The sequence below is a fragment of the Choloepus didactylus genome, chromosome 6 (genome assembly GCF_015220235.1).
Source record: "Choloepus didactylus isolate mChoDid1 chromosome 6, mChoDid1.pri, whole genome shotgun sequence".
Taxonomy (NCBI): Eukaryota; Metazoa; Chordata; class Mammalia; order Pilosa; family Megalonychidae; genus Choloepus; species Choloepus didactylus.
In genome coordinates this window covers 19094884-19112058 of record NC_051312.1, presented here as the reverse complement: position 1 = coordinate 19112058, position 17175 = coordinate 19094884, and the positions used below count along the sequence as shown (strand labels likewise).

At 39.3% G+C, this 17175-nt stretch overlaps 1 protein-coding gene across 1 annotated transcript; it reads right to left on the bottom strand.

Annotated features, from left to right (window-relative positions):
- Positions 1 to 1500: 1500 nt before the first annotated feature.
- Positions 1501 to 2463, bottom strand: LOC119537557 (olfactory receptor 1S1-like). The gene has a single exon (XM_037840065.1). The coding sequence runs from the start codon at positions 2446 to 2448 to the stop codon at positions 1501 to 1503; it is 948 nt and encodes a 315-aa protein (XP_037695993.1). The 5' UTR covers positions 2449 to 2463.
- Positions 2464 to 17175: the final 14712 nt, after the last annotated feature.

The following is a 17175-nucleotide window of genomic DNA, read 5'->3' as shown; positions in this document are numbered from 1 at the left end:
GTCAACTGCGAGTTGTTTACAAAATACAAATGGCTGAATCCTTTACCCCTTCACAGGGTGAGGTTTGAAAAGAAAGGGGCAAAGTCCAGTTTGTTGCTTTTTCTTAGCCTCATGTAAGCCTGAGAGATTGGCTTTTGGTCAAATTCCCCTTGCAATTAATTCAACTAGTGCTTTGGTGTATACTGGATCCAAGATCCATGACAACCCTGATGAAATGTCTTCAAACTGGCTTAAGCACTTCTGTCAAAATTGGTTACGGGGCAATCCGTAATTGATGAGTAACCTTATTTGTTGAGATGCAGCTGTGCCAGAAAATGGGTGATACTCACACATCCCTGAGGGGACCATGTGATTAGCATGGCATAATGCGCAGGGAACCTCAGAGCTGACAGTTTTCCTGATGGAGTTGGTCCACACCCACTCAGAGCTCTCTGTCATGACAATGCACATCCCAAGTATGGAATGACTAGGATGTTAGAAGGTGTGTCTGCGAGTCACAAGACCATACTGTCACTGTACATTCTGTGTGGTTATCTTGTATACTTTCTTAAAGCTAAGTAAACTCAATGCTGAGTATATCTTGTAAGTTTTATTGTCAATCTGAACCAAGATCACTGTGGTTGGTCAAGCAGAAAAGGCATTGTAGGGTCTGAGGATGTGAATTTTGAAGATTCCCTGGGAACATCCTCAGTTGGTCTAGACAACTGGTTTCACTTTACAGTTGACCAAACAGGTTAAAAGAGGTGAACTGACATGCCGAAAGTCTCTTGGCTACTCAGGAGCAGAGTCAGGACTAGAACTGATGACTTCCATACTCAAGCCCTATGGTTTTTTATTTAAATAATTTTAAGTCATCTAAAGTCACATTTCCCAAAATTTATCCTGCACGTTGCCCATCCTATGAACCACTCTGTGATGAATCAGGTTCTGGATGACTAAATTTAGATTTGAAAAGTGCTGCATACTGTATTACTCCCTTGGAGATTTATGTTTTACTAAATTCTCTGAGATGTCTAGTTAAGAAATTTTGCTTCATCTAACTCAGAATTGCCCAAATTATTTAAACAACTTCATTTCCTTTCATTTCCACAACTATTAAATATCTCATTGAATAATACCTTTGCAAAATAAACCTTAAGAAAAGCTGACTTAGAGAAATTGAGATTAAATAAAGGAACTAGTAAAAACTATTTTCAAAGCTGCAAAAGCTAGACTCTGTATGGATTCCATGCATGGGTTGTTGTCCAAGTTATAAACAATTTTCATGTAAGTTTGTAGTAACATAGATTGCAATCAAGACACATGCTATCATTGTGACTTGTCACGGGAGTTAGGGTTCTTGTTTCTAAGACCAAAGGCTAAGTGGAAAAGCCCCAACCTTCAGGGGTTGGAACAGGAGGCAGAAATCTCAGAGTTCATCAATAGCTGAACCATCACAACTATGCCAAAAACTGGGTGGAATCATCCATCTGGTTATGGGGATAAAAGGAATTCAGATGCTCAGGTCATTAAAGGGAGGAAACTTTTCCTATGGATAAGCTTTCTCAGGGCACCTTTCATGTCCTTGTTTCTCAGGCTATAGATGAAGGGATTCACCATGGGTATGATCACAGTGAATAGCACTGCACCAATCTTATCTCTGTCATCAGTGTGGGTGGAGGAGGGTAAGAAGTAAACCCCTACTGTGGTCCCATAGAAGAGTAATATAACTGTTAGGTGAGAGCCACAGGTGGAGAAGGCTTTCCACTTTCCTTCTGTGGATGAGATTCTCAGGACAGCCCAGATGATGAAGGTGTAGGAGAAGAAGATGAGGACAAAGGGGAAGATGATGACTGATAAGCCCAAGATAAACAACACAAGCTCATTGATCTTTGTATCTGAGCAGGACAGTTTGAGCAGAAGAGCCAAGTCACAGAAAAAGTGCGGGAGAGTGTTGTTGTCACAGAAGAGCAACTCGACCAGCAGAAGGGTGTGTGTCAGGGCAACAAGATTACTGAGGACCCATGGGATGACTGTGAGCAAAATGCAGAGCCTGGGCTGCATCATGGTTGTATAGTTCAGAGGGTGGCAGATAGCCACAAAGCGGTCATAGGCCATGACCCCCAAGAGGAAATTATCAGTGACAACAAACATGATGAAAAAGTACATCTGTGTGATGCAGCTCTCATAGGAGATGGATTGACTCTTGGTCTGAATATTTGTCAGCATTTTGGGGACTGAAGTGGAAATGGAGGAAATATCGGCAAAAGACAGATTGGCAAGGAAGAGATACATGGGGGTGTGCAGGTAAGAATCCAAGCTGACGGCCAGAATGATGAGCCCGTTCCCAACCATAGTGATCAGGTACATACAGAGGAAAAGCACAAAGAGGAGAGTCTGCTGCTCAGCCTGGTCGGAGAGTCCCAGGAGTAGGAATTCAGAGACGGTGGTTTGGTTTCCTTGATGCATACTTCTGCTGATCTGAAGAAAGAACACAAGGCCCCAATCCCCCACTAAAAATCCCAATATGGTACCATTCAGTGGCAGTCATTGCACAGGGAGAGTACTTGCTCTAGGCTGAAAGGGAATGAAGAATAGAGAAGGACTACTTAATAAGGAACTATCTCAGTAGTACAGAGACTCCAGAAATGCTTTAGAAAGGAAAATAGGAACATGACAGATACTTCTCAATGAACAAATTTAAATTCTAACATGATTCTGAATGTGGTTTTCCAGTTGGCTCCAAACATAGTTAAATCCCCCAAACTGAGGACAATAAGTGAGATGTACCCACACATTCTAAAGACGTTAGATAGAATTCTAAAGATACAGTAATTACTTAAAATGAACAGATTGGTCCCAACACCGTTCCCATCAAGATAGAAATTTGAAGTCCATTAAAGGGAAGAGTTTGTGGAAGCAGAAACAATTGAAGATTAGGAATCCTTATGGTAGTATGCCGTGGTGTGGGTATTTCTTCCCAAGTTAGGGGGAGGACCAAAAGAACTGCCCTTAGAGAACACATGCAAGAAATGAAAATCCAGAATTTTATTTCATTTGTGGCTAGATGGTAGCTGAACTGAGAAAGTTTGGGGGACATATATGAACATAGAGAATTTTGTTTGCCTCTCACTTCTAAAGGTGGGAGGCTCACTGGATCAGCCCATTAGGGTGGGAGAGGGGGGAGGGCAGTGGGTAGTAGGGAAAACTTACATTCTCATGCATGTCACTGAATAGATATGTGAGTCTCCTGTAGGCTGAGTGCCACAGGAGTTTGTTGGGCTCAAGCCACCTTGTTGGGACTCCAGCTAAGAAGCAGGTTGCTGGGGTTAGAGGAGTCAGTAGCAGTGAGAGGCCACGGGGTGGCTCTCTTATAAAAGAGGGGTCAAAAAGAGCTCAGGGAAGAATTCATTGCCTTTGTCAGGGAATTGCATAATAGGACAAACCCTGAAAGGGAGCCTGTGGAGACCCCAGAAATAGCCACATAAGGGATCCAACCCATTTGGTTGCTAGCCATATATAAGGCACCAACCACTAGGACTCCATGGCAACAGGCCTAAAGATTTTGCCATTTTTCCTACCCCCATCCTTCTTCCCTGACCTCATAAAACTGAAAAAGAAAGGAAGATCAAAAAGGGAAAGAGGGGCTAAAGAGTTGAACACATGTCCCTCTCTTCCCGCTGCAGATTCCCTGAGCTGTGGAGGGAGGACACATGGTTTGAACTGGATGACAAAATGAAATTTCAAATTCGACTGGGCTGGGCTTTTTAACACCTGAAAGTGGATCTTCACGACCAAAGTAAAACATTTTTAAAATGAAAAGTGGCCAAATAGCTATAGGGACCCCCCAAGGTGCCATCTAGGAGCAGGGAAGGAAGATTGGATCAAGTGTGATATTCTTTGTGGCTTATTAGAAAGAATATTAGCATAAGAGCAAGTCTCCTAGTAGACTTCCACTCTCATATTTTTCCGTGTCTTCTGCCTATCTCACAAGTCACTTGTTTCCTAAAGGCTAGAGATAGCCAAGTCACCACATACTTTTATTTCCATGAAGAGCCTAGAAAACAAGAAGCCTCTGCCTCTGGGATTCTAGAAAAGTGAAGGGCAGTGAAGACTGGAAAAGTAGCTCTGTGGCTGCTTTGCTCCTGAGAAGTCTGGTTTACAGACCAGAGAGAGAAGGGGGAAACTTATACACAGAAGGGAGACTCTAGGGCAAAACTGAAACAAGATAAACAGTTGGCAGCCATCCCTGTCTCAGCATCAGGGAAAGATAGAGTGGTCTTAGAGGGATCTGTGATCACCTGCCTTTCACTGGTTTGGGCTTGACTAGAAAGGTGAACTGTGGGTTTTTTCAGCAACACTCTAATCTCACCTCCTTGTCCTTCCTTCCCACTCACCAGCAGTGTTGCACAAATTGTTGGAGGCCCTGACACAGCTGCCTAAGTCTGGAAAGACTCACCTCTGAATGATGGTGGAATCTCAGGAAGTTACTGGAATTTAGACCCAGCGGCTTTCCCTGTACCTAACAGGGCAGCAGGTGGGGACTCAGAGCAGCTTGTGTATTTTTTGGAACTGGATTCTTCCCCCAGATACCAGAGTTCGTGAAGTCATGGTGCTGGGATCACATGGGGCATTTAGCTCCTTCTATGTCCTTAGGGATAATATCCTTGAAGTGTTTCCTCAAGACAGTAATTTCACATCTTAGTCCTGATGAGGTAAATGGGGAATAGATAGGCAACTCTGCTATTGTTTCTTTTTCCTTTCAGATGCTGCTCCTGCTTGTGATTTCCTATTTGTAATTTAGTTGGTTATTGCTCTTCATAGAAATTGAATTATTTGTTGTGTGTTTCTTATTTTCCCAGTGAGATGGTAAGCATTTTGAGTGTTTCTTCTCTGTTTTTTCTCTAGTGCCTAGTATAGGAGAAAACTTAATAAAGGCCCACAGCATTCAGTTGAATTTTTCCAATTCCTCCACTAGGGATTATGACTCCAAAGAGATACCATCTCTAGAAGAAAGGAATAGGCTTTGTTTTCCTCCCACAGAATCTGGAGACCCCAGAGATTCAGCACTTAGGGCTCTTACTTGCAAACTAAAGAAATCACCTCTGGCTTATTAATGTGGAAAAGAAGCATGTTGAAATGATATTGAGTGGTTCACAGATATGCTGGGAAGAATGGATAAACAGGCTGTGAAATGGATAGGAAAAAAGGAGGCTGCACAGAGAGCCAAAATCAGTATAACTCTTCTCCCAATGTTTACATGTACCTCATAATATACCACAGTTATTTCTCAAACAAACCAAGAATATTCAAGCCCTCCTCAGCAGGAAATTACTCAACCTGTGGACTAACTGTATATTTATTCATGATTAATATTTAAAATGACAGGGAAATGGAGAGGAAACAAAAGGCAAGTTCTCTATCTATCTATCTATCTATCTATCTGTCTATCTATCTATCTATCTATCTTCTAGTCACAGCTAGGAAGGAAATATGGGTGAACCAGAGCCCTTGTTTCTGCAACTTGTCTATGAAGCATATTTATAAGCTCCTTCTGCTAATGTTTTATCATGGGTCTTCTAGAAAGCAAAGCCTGATGCAGGAATTTAAGTCTAAGTATGTTATTTGGAAGGTAAAAGCCCAGGAAGGTGAGGAGGAGGACAAAAGATTGAACTGAAGAGAGGATAGATTCAAAGTATTGCAATGAATGCATTACTGCAAGAGTCGTTCTTGACAACAATAAGTGAAGAGCCAGAGAAGATTACTCAACAGGTATATTTTCACTCAGAGGTATCTTTTCTCTCAGAGGAGAAAGGAGAAATCATACCATGCAGCAGTCCATGGATGGAAGAAGGAAAGGATATTTATTTGTCATGCTCCTTTTCATCTCTTGCTTCCCAACAGCCATGGTTCACCATGTAGGAACTTGATTCTCCTGAGCTTCCAGGTGGCATCATCTGGCCCCTTGGTGACCACACAGGAAGCCAGGAGCCATATTCCACAATATGGCTATTAATCTGAGTCAAGAAGAAGAGGGAAACTTTGTATGGGTAGGTGTGCCGGTTTGAATGTATTATGTCCCCCAAAACATCACTACCTTTGATGTAATCTTGTGTGGGCAGATGTATTAGTGTTTATTACATTGTAATTCTTTGAGTGTTTCCATGGATATGTGACCCACCCAACTGTGGGTGATGACTCTGATTGGATAGTTTCCATGGAGGTGTGACCCCACACATTCAGGATGGGTTTGAATTAAATTACTGGAGCACTATATAAGCTCATACAGAAGAAGCAAGCTTGCTACAGCCAAGAGAGACACTTTGAAGAATGCACAGAAGCTGAGAGTAGCTGCAGATGAGAGACAGTTTGAAGATGGCCATTGAAAGTAGACTGTTGCTCTGGAGAAGCTAAGAGAGGACAAACACCCCAAGAGCAACTGAGAGTGACATTTTCAAGGAACTGCAGCCTAGAGAGGAAGGTCCTGGGAGAAAGCCATTTTGAAACCAGAACTTTGCAATAGGCACCAACCACATGCCTTCCCAGCTAACAGAGGTTTTCCGGACACCATTGGCCATCCTCCAGTGAAGGTACCCGATTGTTGATTACTTACCTTGAACACTTTATGGCCTTAAGACTGTAACTTTGTAACCAAATAAACCCCCTTTATAAAAGCCAATCCATTTCTGGTGTTTTGCATCCCAGCAGCATTAGCAAACTAGAAAAGTAGGTTTGACATATAGGCTTCAATGTGGATACTCACTATTTCAGACAGCTGGGCAAGAGGTAACAGAGTTTGGAAGGCGGAGAGCATCTTTAGAAAGAAGATAGTATAAAATATGTGTCCAATACAGTCCACCTCTTGTGTGACTCAAGACATACTCATTCCCTCCCATTATATCTAGCTTCTATAGTATGATACGGTGCCCCCATTTTTCCCATGAGAATGAAAATACCCCAAGGTAGCAAGTCAAGTCAGTCTAGAGTAGTGTTTCTCAACTTTTTATTCTTTATTGCCCTAAGAAGCCTTTTTAGACATTTTTCCCTCAATCCTTCCCTTGCCCCCATAAAATTAAATATTGAGGAATAAGGTTTTGTCATATGTGGTTGAGCTTTGGAGAACCACAGTCCAATATATCTAAGAACTTTTTCATCCACTGTGGTAGATTGAATTATGCACTCCAACAAAAGAATGTTCTTAATCTTAACCCATGTACCTGTAGGTTTGACCCCATTTGTGATTAGGACCCTCTGAAGATGTGTTATCAGTTAAGGTTGTGGACTCATTTGTGAATAGGATGTTCTAAGATCCTATTTGGGTGTGGCCTTAATCTGTATTACTAGAGGCCTTATAAAGAGAATCCAGGAGTCAGAGAAAGACACAGGGAGAAGCTGGAAGTCAGAAGAAACAAGAGAAGATGCAAGGAGAGAGAGCTTGCCATGTGACGGAGAGTTGCCAGAATGCTACGCCAAGAGAAAGCCTGACCTTGCCTATTCCTTGATTTGGCACTTCTGCCTCTAAAATCATGAACCAATAAACTATTGTTGTTTAAGCCAACTGATTGTATGATATTCATCACAGAAGCTCTGGCAAACTAAGACATCCTCCAAGAACCAGATTTTGCTCACTTAGGGCAATATCTTTCCCATTGAGATTGCATGGTCTAGAGATCCCTTCATGGTTATGGCTGGTCCTGATTTCCTGTAATACTACAGCATGAATTTTACCAAAACAGGTAATTTTGGTAGCTGGTCTTGAGGGTCTGGCTTCTATTCTTTATCTCCTTCATCCACCACCCATTTTAGATTTCCTTATTCATCTTTGACTGATCTGGGTTATTTTTCTGTGGGACATAGATATTTTTCCCTGACAGGTATGAATTCTTGTTGCCCTGAACTTGTTGCATTGTGATTGTTGTAATTGTTTATTACTGTACTTACACCAGAGTTTGGAATTATCCTGGTTCAGAATTTCAGTAATAGGAAGTACCAATTGCACAAATTGCTCACTGGGAGAAAGAGTGAGAAAGCCCACTCCCACTATACCCATTGGCTCTTGAATCTGTGCATTTTGCCATAAGAGTATACAAAATCCTTGAGGATAGTGCCCTAACCCATAATGCATTGTCTCCCAGCTGGCACCTTAGCTAGCCTTCATTATTTCATTCAATCATTCTGTCAGATGGACTGTGTGGTAGACTAGTGAATTTTATGGTAATTAGCCCATTGTTGTACCTTCTTTAAAACAGGTCTCTTGATCTCAGGCAATTTGTGTGGGATGCCCTGATGAATTTAGGTAAGGGATTTTTTATGTCCTTGGATTGTAGCATTTGCAGAGGCCAACAGAAAGGGATTACAAGCTCTTATCTATCTGTACTGGGTTGTGTTATGCCAGGTTGGCTAAAGATGGAAGGCGTGCCCCCCAGAATCCTGTTCTTTCTCTGATTCTGAGTTTAGAGTTAGCCAAAAGAGGAACTTACACAAAATTTGGAAGGAAGAAATTTAACAGAAGCCATTATTCTTTAAAGGTCACACTTTGGGACATTACATAGTGACAGACAGAAGCAAAGATGCCCAGCAGGTTGCAGATTGTCCTTGCTCTCATCTGCTCTGCCTCTAGCTCATCTTCCTGGCTTTGCTGAGCAATAGCACACCGGGGTGGGGTGGGAGAGCAGAACAGCCCAGGTACAGGCAGTAAGGGTACTTTGTCTGTAGAGAACTTAAAACAATAATAAAACTAACTAAAATCCAGCCTGTCTTTTATTATCACCATGCTCTGACAATTCTAACAGTGCCAGTGATAAATTAATACTCCTTGCTGGGTAGAGCCCTCTCACTGCTCACTGCCTTCCTCCCCCTCTGTAGGCTGCTGTGGATAACTTCTCACACCTGTAAATACACCATATACTTCATTTTTATTGCATAATGTACAACAATTTCAATTATATTTGTATTACAGGACTGATCAGGTTGCTTCTAAATTTCCCAATTACAAATAATGGAGGACTATGATGGTTCTGCATACCTTTATGCAGATATCTTTATGAAGATGTTTCTGTAGGATAGATATTTAAAGTAAGATTCTCGGGGTAAAAGGTTGTTGTGGTGGCTTGAAGCTGTATGTACTCTGGAAAAAATTAATCCATTCCTGTGGGTGTGAACCCATTGCAAGTAGGACCTTTTGATGAGGTTACTTCAGTTAAGGTGTGACCCACCTGATTCAGGATGGGTGTTAATCCTATTACTGGAGTCCTTTATAAATGGAAGAAAGACATAGATAGAAAGCCATGTGTGCTGGTTTGGAGCTGTTATGCATCCCAGAAGTCATATTCTTTTAATCCATTCTTGGGGGGGGCAGATCTGTTGTGGGTGGGACGTTTGGGTTAGGCTGTTTCAACCCATTCAAGGTGGGTATTAATCCTTTCCTGGAGTCCTTTTTGAAGAGGATAGAAGATAGTAAAAGCCCAGAGAGCTGAGAGGAGAAATGCTCAGAGACATTTTGCAGAGAGAAAGCCATTGAAACCACAACCCAGGAGAGAAGGACCAGCAGACTGCCATGTGCCTTCCCATGTGACAGAGGAACCCCAGATGACAGGAGACTTTCCTCAGAGAAAGAATCCTCCTCTTGATGCTTTACCTTGGACATTTTCATGGCCATAGAACTGTGATTTTGTAACCTAGTAAATTCCCTTTGAAAAAGCCAACCCATTTCTGGTATGTTGCATTCTGGCAGCTTTAGCAAACCAAACACCATGGAAGCAAGAAGCTGAAAGCAACAAAATCTGGAAGAAAAGGGCAAGACCAGGAGATGCCACTATGTGCCTTGCCACATGGCAGAGGAGCCAATGATCATCAGCAAACAGGATTTGGGTGAAAACATAGTCTTGATGATGCCTTGACGTCAACATTTTCCTGGACTCTAACCATAAGTAAATCAATTCTCATTTTTTTTAAGTTGAACCATTTCATGGTAATTTGCTTGGAGCTGCCTAGGAAAATGAAACAGTCATGTACAGCTAAATTTTTAATAAATAATGCTAAAGTGCTTTCCAAAAATACTGTACTGACTTTATACTTTCAGTAGCATATGAGCCCTTATTTCTCTTTATATCTATACCAGATATAAGCAATCACTTTAATTTTTTCAATCTGATAGGCTGAAAGCTATCACATTTATAAAAAATTCTAATTTATTTAATTATTGTTAAGTCTGTGAGTGTCTATTCTAATATTTTGGCCCCTTTGCATTTTATCTTCTGTGTATTATCCATTCTTATCCTTTGACTATTATTTCCTGTTATGTTAAGATCCTAAATACACTTGGAATTCGAAGCAATATGAGTATTTCTTCCTTTTTCCACTATGTTTATCAAACAATATATTTCCATTTGTATATGGGTCTATTTATGGACTTTAATTTTGTTCCTTTGTCCAGTTTTTCAGTTCTGGCCCCAATACCATAGAGTTTATAGATAGTTAGCTTTATTGTAATATTGTAGACCCATCCTATTTATTTTGTCTTGTTAAAAAATGTATTTGTTCATTGCCATGCAATTACTATTCTAAACAAACTTTAGAATCACTTTCACAAAAATTGAAATAAAATTTCCTTTCGATTTAGTTTGGAATATACTTAGTTTTATAAATACATTTGATAAGATTGTTTATAATTTTGAGTTTTGCCCCATAACAGTATGTCTGTCAATTTATTCACCTTTTATGTTTTTAAATATCATTTCATAGTTTTATTTCTATTTTATATATTTATTAGTAAGTTATTCTTGGGTGTTTTATTATGTTTCTTCCTAAGTGAATTTTTCTTATTTTACTTTTGCATGATGGTAATACGTAGGAAAAGCATTCAACTTGTTTGTCTTTATCTTGTTATCCTACTAAACTCTGTTATTAGTTAATATTTAAACTTGATTCTTTTGGATTTTTTTTCCAGGGGAGCAATTATAATATAGGGAAAATAATAATTTCAATCTTCATTTTCAACATTTATATTCTGTGTTGTTTTCCTTGTTTTTTTTTTTTTGTTGTTGTCTGTTTCCTCCAAGCATGTCTATGTTGATCTTGAGTGTTACTTAAAAAAATTGAGGTTTATTTCAAATATACTTTCAATTTTATCAAATGTGTTTATAGTAACTAAGATTATTTTTTCCTTTAGTTGATTGACAAATAGCAACATATATTGAGATTATTGTTTTCCTTTCCATTAATTAATTAATATATAATTGCTTAACATTAATTTACTTTCCAATGTTAAAACAGCCTTGTGTTTCTAAAATCTCTTTTGGTCATAATGCATTGACTTATTTACTACACTTTCAAAATTAGCTAAATAACATTTTATTTAAGATTTTTGCAGCTATATTAGTGAGATTGGTTTATCGTTTTCTCTTTAATCTAGCCTCACCTGATTTTGGTAGACTGGATGGGCTAAATTAATCAGAGTTAACATATTATTGGTATATTATAATTTTTATAAATACTAAATAGTCTTCTTAATTGTATTTAATGTTGCTACTTTAATTCCACCATAGCTGATGTTAATATTATCAGACCTACTTTTTAATACTTGTTTAGATATATCATTGTTCATTCCTTTACTTTAAGTACTTTAAGTGTGTCTCATGCTTAGTATAAGTATAGTATATGTATGTTTCAAACGTTATACTAAAACTTTTTTCATTGTTTATTTGAAGTTCAAATTTAACTGGGTGCCCTGTATTTTTATTTGCTGAATCTTGAACCCCATGTTGGGAAATGTGATATGCTGGGGTCTGACTGGGGAGCAAGCAGAGTGTGAGAGTGGGGGATGAGGTGGGAGGGACAAGAAATGTGTGTAGGCAAAGCCTCTTGAATTCTGTACAGAGGAAACAGGGGTTGGGAAGCCAGAATCCTACTTAATCCACTTGCAAATGGTAGTGCCTAAACTCAGAGGTAAAGGAAAACTTCAGCATTTTTCCTTTGGGCTGAATTAGACCATTGACGGTGAAACTTCAGGCAGCCTATGTTGCTGGTATAGAATGTGGTCCCAACTGAAGCAACGATTTTGATGGCCATTGGAGTGCACATCTAATCTGAAGTCCTTGGGAAATTGCAGAGTAATTTCTCCCCAGAATAAAGGATAGAAAGATAGTGATCGTTTGAAATGTAAAGAAAAATCACACACAATGCCACCACTCTAACCAACTGCTAAACACAATGTGGTGCTGTTTTAGTTTTATTTTTTTAGATTTATACCATTTTAATCAAATGGTGTACATAATTTAATATACTGTCCTTTTAATTTTGTGGTTTAAAAGATAATATATAGTTTGAATCAAATGATACAATTAAATACACTATGTTTTCATTTAATTTCCTGGATATCGTTCCAGAGCATCATCTAGCTGTCAAAATAATGATTTGGTTTTTTAGTGCATAAATTAGGTATAATGAAATTTATTTAACTAATCCTATGTCATTGGGTATTTAGTTTGAGTCCTAGTTTTGGAGATTATAAATAATAGTGGAATGAACATTTTATTAATTGTAGCTTTTTACATATTTAGGATAGATCTGCAGATGAAAGATGATTGTTCTAGAGGCATAAAAATTGTTATGGCTCTTAATATATTTTGCCAAAATGCTTTCCAAAATTTTTTTTGCAAATTACATAGCTACCAGCAAATTATGATAATGCCAGTTTCTCTTCATTCATTCCTTGGTGTTTTAAAAAACCCATTGCTTACCTCAGGTAAGTGTGTAGTCATTCCACTCTATATTGTTTCACTATTTCCCAAGGGAAGAGGAATTTTCACCTAGGAGTTGTATTTAGGTTCTGGAACAGCACAGCTTTGAGAAGCATAGAAGTGGCAGCACGTCCTAAAGAATTTCTCTGGGATAACATTTACAGAAGACTAGTAGAGGCCATGGATAACTATTGTCATTTAACCACAGGAAACTCAGAATTAAAAAGAAAGTAAACCACTTTCCTAAAATGATGCAAATGATCTGCATATAATCAAGGTAGATGTCTAGGGAAATGATTAATTATTTTGATAAAGGAACATTTATTGGGAATTTACTGAATGTCAAGTGGAGGGAACAGTGACAAACGAAATAGAGCTCCTGCCCTCAATGTGCTTTTTGTTTAGTATGTTCAATTATTTATACTACTCGATTAAATGCACTAAAAGTTTTTTCAATGAAAGAGGTGTAGATATAGGATGTCAGTAGAGGCAGAGGTTACTTCCTGGACAGGTATTTCTCTGTAAGACAACTTATAGCAAGGATAGACTCATACCCAAAAGGCTGCATGAGGGGGATGAGTAGGGGCTTAGGGAAGAGAAGAATTTCAAAAGAAGTGGTGAAAAGGTGGGAGAGGAAAGGTGGAGGGAATCTAAAGTAGTTTTGCAAGTTCTGACTTCTGCTTAGCTGGCGATTAAAGAAAACTCCAATTGCTTGACTTCTAACCTTACTGCAAAATGTCTTCCTCTTAGGCTACACATACATGCCCTGTTATGAGGGGACCAGGGTAGGTGTTGATTCCACAAAGGAAACATCACTGATTGACATTTTGTTCCCATAAATTGATGTACTGATATTGCATTCAGTGCTCTAATTCCAGAACGTATTAATACTGTACGGAGACTCTTGTAGTAAAGGAATACTTTTTTGTTAAGAAGGAGGTGCTCATCTTTTTTAGCTACAGGAAGGAAAACAAGGGAGTCCAATAATTCATGTTGAAAGTATTGATCAATGCTTCAGGGCTTTCTTCCTAATAGAGTAATATTTCACCCTCTTTTATCTGTGGCTTGAGTTCCAAGTTGATTTTCTCTATGATTGTGACATTAGTTAAAGGAAAGAGGTGTATAGTAGCAGCTGCAAACTTTCCTTTTCTTGGCATTCAGACAATGCCTATCACGGTGGGTGCATGAAATTGAATCACTGTGTTTTGATGTGACTTGGCCTGAATGTGCTGATGAACAACGTGTCCAACCAAGAATTTTGTTCTTCTCCTCCAAAACTAGCTTGAAAGCTAGGTCATAGCTAATATATTGTTAAATCTGTGACTGTTCCCAGGATAAGTAATTCTTTGCCTTTCGTCACCTTATCCCCACATGAAATCAGCTTAAAAAATTCAAAGTATCAAAAGCAGTTTTGAAGGGGAAAACGTAACGAAAAAAAGGGCTAATCCTGAAAAAGGTCAAGGGGACCTGTGTCCTTGCTGGGATGATGCAAGGTTTATGTGCCAAAGAAATCTATGTTTTAGTTTGCTAAAGCTGACAAAACCAGGAATGGGTTGGCTTTTTACAATGGGGATTTATTAATTACAAGTTTACAATTCTGAGGTCATGAAAAATGTCCAAATCAAGGCATCAATGAGCAGTGGCGATCCTCTGCTCCTCTGCTACATGGTGTCTGCTGTTCCTTCTCTCCTGGGTTTCATTGCTTTCAGCTTCTGGCTTTTCTCTTTCTCAGCTTCTCTGGGTTTATTTATTTTATTCTGTCAGCTTCTCCGTGTCCTTCCCTGAATTTCATCTCTTACACAGGACTACAGGAAGAGGAATAAGACCCACCCTCAATAAGGTGGGGCACATCTTAAGTTATAATCCATGCACCAAAAGATTCTAATTACAATGGATCCATACCCACAGGAATGGATTAATTTTTTAAGAACATAATTTTCTGGGGTCAATGAAGCCTCCAAACTATCACACTATGGGATCCTCAGATTGCTTTTAGAAATGATCATTTTTTTTCATTGTAAGAGTATTAAAGATTGTTTTATTTTCCTAGGCTGCTTAAGCAAAGACCATGAAATGGGTTGGCTTAAACAATGGGAATTTATTAGCTTACAGTTTTCAGGCTAAAAGAAAGTCCAAATCAAGGCATCATCAAGGTGATGCTTTCTTTATTGAAGGCTAGAGTTCTGGAGCTGGCTGCCAGTCATCGTTGGTTCCTTTGTCACATGGCAAGGCACATGGTGGTGTCCCCTGGTCTCACCATTCTCTTCTGGGTTTTGTTGATTTCAGCTTCTTACTTCCTGTGGCTTTCTCTTCTCTATCTGCATTTCATTCTCATAAAGTACTCTGGAATTAGTTTTAAGTCCCATTCTGATTGAGGTGGGACACACAGTAACTGAAATAATCTCATCCAAAGGTCCTACTTACAATGGGCTCACACACACAGGAATGGATTAAATTTAGAAACATGTTTTTCTGAGGTACCTACAGCTTCAAACCACATACAGACTTATTTTAGAAAATACGGAAAATGCTTAAATGACTAAAAACAAATATTAAAATGAACTATCCATAATTCTACAAACCACAGATTGTGGTGCATTTCTATTCATTATTATGTGCATTTGGTCTCCTACTGTAAATACAGGTTTGAAGTCTTGTTTTTGTTACTTATAGTTATAATGATAAACATTGCCCCTTATTATTACATATTATTTTAAAAATGATTTTAAATCTGTTGTAGTTATGTATCCAAAGTTGTTGGATGGCTTAATTTTAATAATTTTTCATTTTTAAATGTAATAAATAGCTTTATGTTTTCAGTTTTGTTTGACCCTCTGTTAATATCCTGAGGTTATGTTTTAAGAATAAGAATTATTGAATCAAAGAATGGAAATATTTTCAAGGCCTTTGGTTTACTTAGCCAAACTGCCATTCAGAAAAGTCATATCACTTTCTTAGATCAGTTTTAATACCAACAGTAGACACTTGATCTCTTCCCGAGTTGCTAACTAAAATTGGCTCTATGGTCTGGATTCAGACCACTGCCTGATTGGTTGTACCTTCCCCCTCCTGTTCTGGGAAAGGTAATTCCTGTTTACAACTGCCTTCTTCACCTCTGTCTTAGTTTCCTGGGGTTGCCATAACAGATTACCACAGTGTAAGTGGCTTAGAACCACAGAAATGCACCGTCCCACAGTTCTGGAGGCTGGAAGTCTGAAATGAAGATGGCAGTAGGTTCATGCTCCATCTGAGATCCTTCCTTGCCTGTTCTAGTTTCTGGTGTTTGCCGGCATTCCTTGATGTTCTTTAGCTTGTAGATGCATCACTCCAATCTTTCCCTCTTCCCAGTCTTCACATGACCTTCTCCCCAATGTCTGTCTGGGCCTAATTCTCCCCTTCTAATTAGAACACCAGTCATAATGGATTACGGACCACTCTAGTCCTATTTGGCTTCATCTTAACGAATCACATTTTCAAAGAGCCTATTTCTAAATAGAGCCACATTCATGGAACTGAGGCTTGAACATATCTTTTGGGGGGACGCAATTCAATCCATAACAACGTCGTTGTTCCTCAAGGTGTAGATGAGAAGTTCAAGCAGTGGGGTGTCTGCTATGCACACCAGAGAGGGAAGTGGTGTTACTTGAGGGTGTATCTAGAGTTGGGTCTCAGGTATGTGAAGATGCATCAGCCAAACTGCAGCAGGACCCTGGTGAGGCGGGAGGAGCCATGGCGCCACCTGCTGGCGATCTTAGGAGGAGCCGTCTGTATGAAGGCATAGTGGTAGTGAGGAAGGGCACTGGCTAGCATGATTGTCACCTGCACAGATAACTCTTATGGCAGCTGCTGACATCGATACGTAGTTCTTGATACCCTAGAATGGCCGGTAAATAGTAGGTGCTTAGTCAATGAATGATAATTCCTGCCCCCTTCCTGGCATGGCAGAATGACAGAAGGTGGAGGCAACCATTTAGGAAGCATGGAAAGAAGGAAATTGATGCATCAAATAAGCTGTTGTTGCCATATGTTCATAGATATCTAAAACAATAATAAAACATATTTCTTTAAGTGTCTTTCTGAATACTTCTTAATTAAGGCACCTTTTACAGGATAAATTAATGTCATTGCCTCCTCAGGAGACAGCATGTCTAAAATTTCCAGCCTTATTCACAGCTAGTATAGGAATTTACTGTAGTCGTATTGGGTGAGCTGTGAACCTTTAAAGTAGGAGCTAAGTAGACTAGAGCTGCCTACATTGGACGCTATGTCCACATCTTCAAATCTAATTTGAACTACTTCAAGAATATGAGCGTGGATTGTGGATGCAGAGCAAATACGGCAAAAGAGACATATCAAGGGCAAATGTGGGAAAGTCAGTATTATAATTCTTTATCTGTCATTGAGAGCGTTCATAGCCAGAACAACCAGCAGACACCCACCCAGTCCCTCTAAACCT

What these genes read in the sequence shown, in the direction of transcription:
- LOC119537557 (XM_037840065.1), bottom strand. Translation starts at nt 2,448, where the DNA reads ATGCATCAAGGAAACCAAACCACCGTCTCTGAATTCCTACTCCTGGGA.